This window comes from Hydra vulgaris, chromosome 15, assembly GCF_038396675.1.
Source record: "Hydra vulgaris chromosome 15, alternate assembly HydraT2T_AEP".
NCBI lineage: Eukaryota > Metazoa > Cnidaria > Hydrozoa > Anthoathecata > Hydridae > Hydra > Hydra vulgaris.
In genome coordinates this window covers 4,245,093-4,253,911 of record NC_088934.1, presented here as the reverse complement: position 1 = coordinate 4,253,911, position 8,819 = coordinate 4,245,093, and the positions used below count along the sequence as shown (strand labels likewise).

At 25.8% G+C, this 8,819-nt stretch overlaps 1 protein-coding gene across 1 annotated transcript; it reads right to left on the bottom strand.

Moving 5' to 3' along the window:
* Window positions 1-2,691: 2,691 nt before the first annotated feature.
* Window positions 2,692-3,631, bottom strand: LOC136092405 (uncharacterized). Its single transcript, XM_065820607.1, has one exon. It carries the CDS (start codon window positions 3,556-3,558, stop codon window positions 2,707-2,709), a length of 852 nt encoding a protein of 283 aa, XP_065676679.1. The 5' UTR covers window positions 3,559-3,631; the 3' UTR covers window positions 2,692-2,706.
* Window positions 3,632-8,819: the final 5,188 nt, after the last annotated feature.

Genomic DNA, 8,819 nt, shown 5'->3' with positions numbered 1-8,819 from the left:
TTCACATATGCAAAACTTTCCATTTGTCTACAATGAGTTTCAGTAACCGATCTTTTGTCAATTTAGTGACTTTATTTAAATCAGTTTGAATGTTATTAGAATCATCTGTGAATCTTAGCTTATTCTTTAACTTAGCATCATTTGCATAAAGTTTACAAATTAATTTTAAATTTTCAGACAAGTCATTAATGAAAATTACAAAGTGTATTGATCTTAAAACAGAACTTTGTGGATGCATGTCTTCCAAGTACTACTCTTTGTAGAAGAGTGTAAAGAAGGTTTCCCACAACTCAATATGCTTATAGTTTAAAAATTAATAATGTTTGAGTGATTAAGCCAAATACTTGATTAATAACTGGTGTATTTTTTTTGAAAGTTTTTTTTTGTGGTGTGTAGCGTGTGTTTAAGGTGTGATAAAAAAAATGAGGCTAATCAATTGCATTACTTTGTAAGTAAATGCTTTGTTTAAAAGTAAAACTAAATGTATACTGCTTTTCATAATATAAAAGTTAGTATACAATTTACAATATAACATACTACTTGTAAACTGATAAAATAAATAATGTGACGGAATACATTATCTATTTCAAACAGATATTTTTGAAACAATAAAGCGCAACAATTGTAAAAGGTAAAGGTGGTTATGTTGGCATTGTATTAACAAATTAGTATTCAAAACTATATGGGTTATGATTTGCATCTTTGGGAATACTGTACAACCTTGGGCTCGCCGAAGTTTTATAAAGCCCAAGACCTGCATTTGCGCAACACGACAGGGATGAGTCTTAGCAACATGCTTTATTTCCTGCTCTCCACCTGGTGCTATCAATATGACTATAAAATTAGGCCTCACTAAAATAGCTAACCATCCAGAATCTTATAATTACTTTAGTGTAACTATAACTTTTTTAGAAATCTCCTGAGGGATGCGCGTGAGAAATATAAACATATGCAAATTTAAATAATACAATTTTATAATGTGCACTAAAGCTAAAAATGGCAAATAGTAATACAAAATAAATTACCATTCTTAATTAGGTTGAAATTAGTCTCTAGTCATTTTAGTAGATTATGAATCGTTAAGCTCAGAACTACGACAACAGTTCGTGTGTTATGCACACAAACGCTGTATGGAATAAGATAAATCAAGTAGTGTTAGAATTATTGATCCCAACTTACTAGAGTATACAATTACTTTAAAACAATAGTATAAAATTGTTATCATTTAATAAATCAGGATAAAATACAGAATTAGAATATAGTATGTAATCGAAAAAATGACTGCTAAAGTATGAGGAAAACATTTTGAAATGTGTATTGTAGACGAAATTAGGCAACAAATTCTATATACATTTAATATATATATTATATATATTAAAGGTTTTATAACGCCTAAACAACGTCAAGCTAAAAAGAATATTGTTGTAAAAAAAAAAACCATAAGAAAGCTTGTAAAGATTGCATAGTGCAAATATTTGTTTCAAAATTTTAATATCCAGCATTACAATTAGTATCATCAAATATTTGATAAGGTTTAATTTTTAAAGTTACTCCTTCTATAGCAAACATTGAGAAAAATATTCGATGAGAAAAACACTTGATGCAAAGAATATTCGATACGTTTTAATTTCATGATAACATTCAAGCTACTCCTGTAAATGGTAGCTTTAATGTATTGAGTATTTTCTCATGTTTCCAATATGCTAAAAATAGTCAGAAAATATTTGTTTAATATAAAACAGTTTGTATGAAAACTTATTTTAGCCATATGATGACTAAATATATGTCAGCTACTTATATATATACTTTAAAATGTATTTTGTCAGTCATATAAATCAAAATGAATTTTTTAAAGTAAAAAGATCTGCAGGCATTGATCATTGCAACAACTTTTTTTATCCCCTGACTGGGTTTCTGTTAAATGCTTTATCTTACTAAACGACCAACTTTAAATAGTTTTTAGGTTATATGGGATTTAGCCAAGAAACATTAAATGTAATAAGATGATGTAAGAGGATGACGTTATACGTGTTATTCAATACACATAATCATTTATAAAAACAAAACTATAAGTAAAATAATACATAAAAACAACTATAAGTTCTCAACAAGGTAAATGGTTTTTTATTAAACCAGTTACTTCTGTTTGAGTAATTCCTTTTTTTTATTTAAAATAAAATAAAAAAAAGCCTATACAATATTCTCAATAATAAACTGAAAGATAAAACTTTAAACTAATATACTTCTTAAGATATAAATCTCAAATTAATGAATACAATCTATATAAAATTGTACATGATATATCTTGATATAAAGAAAAAACTTTTGAAAGCTTTTATAAAGTTTTTTTTCTGCCTCTTTAATGCTGAGCTTTTATATAACTTTATGAAATAAATTTATTTATATTAAAATAAAATTTGTCAATATTATCTGTTAATATATTGCAAAAGGAAAACTTTTTATGTTATGACGCAATATTTTATGACGTAAAAATTAATTACGTAACTTTTTACATGTTAATTATTATATTTTTGTGCATAATTACATTTATTAAGTTTGTTAATTGTTAAATTTTATAATTGTAATGTATTATATAGGTTGATACAATAACAGACGTGTTTATGTTCAAAAACGATTTCTTGGAAAAACATTTTTGAACATAAACGCGTCTAAAAATATAATGAATAAAAATATTTCCAAGTATTTTTAATATTCAAGAGATTGAAAAAATACTAATAACTCATTGTCGTATTCAATAATGTCTTTTTTTAGCTCTTTTCCGTATGTTTGGTTTGTTTCTTTTTCGTTACTGTTTCTATACTGGTTATCAAAATGCAGTTGTACTTGGTTTGGATGATAATGAAGCGTAGTACTCTCTTCGCAAACTTTTTTTTCACTTTCAATATCGAATTTATTATTCTTGTTAAAATCGACTAACGGATCTTCATTTATAGGTAACATTTTATTGAAACTTATATCAGATGAATAATCATTAACATCGTTTGATAAAATGCATTTTGTTGCTGCAACAGTATTTTGTGCAATACACGCGTTTTGAAGGTAACCATAACTTTTCAAATTAGGGTTTTTTGCTATGTCGTTGTTTAACCTTTTGTTAATAAAATCATTTACATCTAAAAAGATGTTTCTTTGAGCCAAAGCCATTTCTGAACATTTGATTTTATTGTGTTTGTATTTCTTAGTAGAGTAGCAATGCTTTGGATGGTTCGTCATATAAACCGTTCGAAGGTTCTTTGCTTGTGTTATAAACGGTAGTTTTTCGATTGCACTCATTCGGTTCCATGTGTATCCTAAAAGTTTACTGATTTCTGAATTATGCATGTGAGGATTTGTTTTTGAATACTTTTTTCTAGTAACTTTTGCCCACAATAAGAAAGAGCCTATAGGGCGTTTTACGTTGTCCTTAATAGCAGTTTCTTGAGATGAAACATTTTCATTAAAATGGGTTAATGGATTACAACCGTAAGACTGTTTTGCAACTTCTTTTTTATCTATATCAGGTGAAATATGTTGCAAAACTCTTGAAGCCGATTGCATTTTAGTAAATAGGAAAAAAAAAAACTTTTTTTTGAATACAGAATGTACATGTCAAATCAATTTATATTTTCATTCATCAACAAACCACTAATAATTTATTTGTTTTACGAATTTCAACAAAAAATTTTGAGACAAGTATATTCTTTTTAAACTAATATTTATTTTTAATGAATTTAAAAACAACAAGACCAAAACAATAAATAAGGCAAAAAAAAAAAAAAAAAAACTGGAAAAGATTGGTACATGTATTTTTGTTTTTTTTTAACGATCAAAAACAGTGTTTATAACACTGTTTATACTTTAAAAAGCTTTTCAGTGTTTCAACCTAAGTTACTCATTTTACGCAAATTTACAATATATAAATTGATTTCATGATAAATTTTTTTGTCATATTTAACGTTGCTTGTAAGAAAAAATTTTAATAACTTATTTTTAATTTAAAGTTTTTAGAAACTAAACGCAATTGTAACTAAAATAGTACTTTTCCTTTTTTTAAAAAATAAACAACTAAATTCTCTTAAAAAAGTCAAGTGTTTACTAAAAATAAAAATGAGCTTTAGGATCAGTTGTATTTTGCTAATATGAAAATAATTAAAGTCATATTTTGTTTATTGCAGCATATATTTATTGAAAACGTTACATGAAGTGAAACTATACGAATTTATATTAGCTCTGGGGTTAACGACTCGTTTCCATTTTTTTGTAACAAAATACATTTTCTCTAACAGTTTAGTATAAAAAGTCTCAAATTAACGAAAATCTGGTCATTATTAATTACCAATAAGATCGTTGTTGCAAAAAAGCTCAAGGTTTGACAAACTACAACATTGAGATTTGACTATTTGACAAACCATAAAACCGAGCTTTGACCATGTCACAAAAACATTTACAGTGTTTGTTTAATATAACTCAATACTACTGTTGTTTGCAAAATAACGAACTTTGAAAAACAGTTTTTAAAAAAACAAACGTTTTATTCTATTAATTTAAATAGATATTAAAAAAAGTATTATCAAAGAACGAGTATTTCCTAAAAAATAAAAGGTATCGTTATCATTAGTTATGCTTTACATAAATAAGAATCGATACTGTTTACTGTTTTAGAAACAATTTAGTAAAAAAAAGTTGTTTCATTATGTCCAATCTTCGTTGATTGAATTTGTAAAAAGCTTTCAAATTTAAGGGATCTAGTTCTAAGATAGTTAAGAAAACAGGTACTCTATTTAAAGTTTCAATCGGTTTGTCAACTTAATTTTGCGTTGGGGCTGATACGAATTTAATCTTCGGCTGATATCTGGTTGTGATATGTATTTAATAATGATTTCGTTAACAGAAAATGGTTGAGATTCGTTTGTCGCTAACTCTCTAATAAAATCAACTAGTACATTAGCATCAAAGTATCTGAAATCTGATCTCGTATCGTAAAAGCCCAAATGTAGTCTTGTATCTTGAAGTTATTTTGTTTTAATGACTGTTTTCTCAGTCACCTTATGCTTAGCTCATTTGAGCATTATCATGATTTCAGAAACTGATGTTCGGAACAGTTGTTTTTTCCTACAGCTCTATTTATTTTATGAATAAGTAGGGACTGGTTTTTAGCTTTCAATGAACTAAGAAACAGCTTTTTTTATAGATAAATTATTTTTTTTTATAAAGGAAAAAACTATATATTTTTGTTAAAGTACTGATATTGATTTATTATAATGGTACCGATCCGATATTTATTAGAGTGTGAATACTCTAATGAGTATTTATACTCTAATGTACACTCTTTATTATTTAACATATATACATATATATACATATATATATATAGATATATATATATATATGTATATATATATATATATATATATATATATATATATACATATATATACATTATGTATATATGTATATATACATATATATATAAATATATATATATATATATACATATATATATATATATATATATATATACATATATATATATATATATATATATATATATATATATATATATATATATATATATATATATATATATATATATATATATATGTATATATGTATATATACATATATATATATATATATATATATATATATATATATATATATATATATATATATATATATATATATATTAAAAATAAATATACTAAAACATTGCCGAAAATTTTCTCAAAAGTTTTGATAAAGTTTTTGGCAATATTTTGATTCAAAACTCTTTTGAATTAAGTTTTGGAGATTTAAAAAAGTCCTCTTTTAAATCGCGTCAATTTAAACAAAAGTATCAACTTCGATATTTTTTTCTTTTTATACTTTAATATGAGATATTAATACTTTTAATGCAGAATGAAATTTTGTAGTAACTAAAACAATACAAACTCATTTATATCAAATTTTAATATTTTAAACAAATTTTATTGAGAAAAATGTTTTTATTGGCGAGTCGATTCAGAAATACCAAGAAGCTAATCTTAGTTAATCATTCCAAGATAGCAATTACCAAATAGTATAATAAAAAATTGATTGAATCATATTGTATCTTTATATTAATAGAGTGTAATTTCTTATATTTATGAATCTTTAAAAGTTTTTAATGTAACTTTGAAACTTGTATAAAGAAGTTAAAATATTATTATAATTATAATAATATAAAGACCTTAAAATAATATATATTGTTTTAAGATCTTTATATCATTTAAATAACATAAAGATCTTTATAAATTCATTTAAATATTCACAAAGTGAATATTTATATGATTTTCAGCAGTTTTCTTTGTTATTTCAATCCACGATCGATGGAGAAAAGGATGTTTTGCACGCCATAGTTTAAACGACGGGCTGCAAGGTAACAAAATAGTTCGTTGTATCTATATAAACCGCATAGAAATGAAAATGATGTAGATGAGTTAAACAATCAAGTTGAAATAGGTAGAGAAGCCAATGAGATGACACTATCAGAAGAGTTTGAATTACTTAATGTAACACACGTTACACAATAAGAATCTAAAGTGCATGAAACCGATAAGTTCTCTGATAAATTCTTATCTGTTAATTATGGCCATCCGGCTTCTTGGTCGTACCAACAACTTTTATTGGACCAAAATGATAAAAAAAAATAACAACATGAACCAAAACAAGTAAATCATTAATACTTTTGTTTAAACTGAAATGTCTATTGGGATCAAGCTTCAAATTAATGGTCTTATGTAGCGATGTGAATGTTTTCCGTACAATTCTGATTTAGTTTGTAGGTTACTAAAGTAAGCATTACTTTTTATTTTGAGCGTTTTCTTATTAACAAAGTTAGTGATCATCACTTAGTGAGCTTATGTTAGAAAAATTTTTTTATTTGAACATCTCTATAGCTAAAAATTGCAAACATCTTTGATGTACTGAGACAGAAATTTTCGTATTTAAAAGCTTTTAGAATATAATAGATTCGTAATCATTGAATATCAATCGAGGAGCCCTTGCATGTAGTTTATTAATTTTTGAATTTGCTGCTTTACTACAACACATACACACAACTATCCTCTAGTGTGTTAAAAAAAACATGAAATGTTATTCGAAGAAGATGTTTAATACTGTTTTCTCTTTATAAAATGTTGAGAATTATTTCTCTAAGAATGCTAAGTTTTTGATTTGCTTTTGTGCAGACCTGAGTAGGATATTTATTAAATTTTAATTTGTTGTCGATAGTTATTCCATGTTCAATATCATTTTCTTCCCAAATTTGATTACGATCAATATGTGGCCAAGTTATTTAATGTTTATGGTCCACCATTATTTAATGACATAATTTAAGATTAAATTTTAGATAGTTACATTTGAACCACTTTACAATCAACTTAGCATTATTCTCAAGTTTATTTAATAGAACATCTTTTTACGTATTATATGAGATTTGATATCATCTGCAAAAATATAAACTTTATAATTTTTCATTACAAAGAACATATCATATACATAAAAAAGTAGTGTTTCTAACGCCGAACCTTGCAGGGCACCTTTTAATACTATTGACCTAGAGCTAAAGGATCCGTTTGTTTTTAACTTTTGTTGTTGATCATCTAAATAACTTTTAATAAGTTTCAAAGGTAACAAGCCTATTCAAGATCCAAAGAAAAATTCAAAATACTCTTTTACTTTGCTATTCTTAATACATCAATTAGTTTAAGGAAGATTAACTTTTATGCAAACAATAAGTTCATTGTTCGGTTTTCTCTATGATGTTCACAGTTTACAGAGTGTAACTAGCAAGGAAATTATGGAAAATTGCTTGAACATGAGAAAAGTTTACAAAATGGAGACTCTAAAGATATCCATGCAGTTGATGTAGTAAACTTAAATCAATTTCAAGACGAGTTGCAAGGTGTACATTATCACAGAATTTACTAAATTTTAGATTAAATAATTTAACGGATTGTCTACCCAACACTGTTATAGCTCTAAGAATCCTCTTCGCACTTCCAGTTTCTGTGGCTAGCGGTAAGCGATGCCTCTCCTAACTTGCACTGATAAAAAGATTTTTGAGAACGTCTATACAGCATTAAAGACTTGTTGGATTCGCTACTCTTTTAAGTGAACATGATATTGCAACATTGAACTGCCGGGATTTGTTTCTGGATTTGTAAAAACAAAAGCGCGAGAAACGAAGTTTTAATATTCTATTATTAGTATAATTTAACGTTACACGTAAACACGTTTATATAGGATTATGCGTGTATATATTCTTCTAAATGTAAATACAAAGCATGGCCGACGACACGGGTTTCGAAGTGGAGGGGCACAATTGTCAAATTCTAAAAAAAGTCTACTTTTAGTTCTGGAGAAGTTGGAGTTAAGGAGACATTTATTTTGGTATTAGTAAAATTATATTCAAATTATTATATACAAAAGAAATCTTTAACGAATCCGCTCATCTAAGAATCAAAATAAACTCTCTAAGTAATAATGGAAACCACAAAAAAAAGAAACATAGAGGTTTTAATTATATAAAAGATAACAAATTGGTGCAACCTCTGCAGTAAATTAACAAAGTTTGATATAATTTGCGCAGCGGAAACTCTAACGCACAAGTGTATTTGTATTTGAGTACCACGTATGAGTCATTTTTTTTTAATATCAAAAGCTTTATAACGTTTTTTAAATAGTTATGCATTTATGGTTGCTTTTCTTTTTTCTGTTTTTTTATAAAATGTTTGTTAAAACACTTTATAGTTTGTTACACTATCTTGTTATGTTATACTATATGTTGTGTTATAAAA

What these genes read in the sequence shown, in the direction of transcription:
- LOC136092405 (XM_065820607.1), bottom strand. Translation starts at nt 3,558, where the DNA reads ATGCAATCGGCTTCAAGAGTTTTGCAACATATTTCACCTGATATAGAT.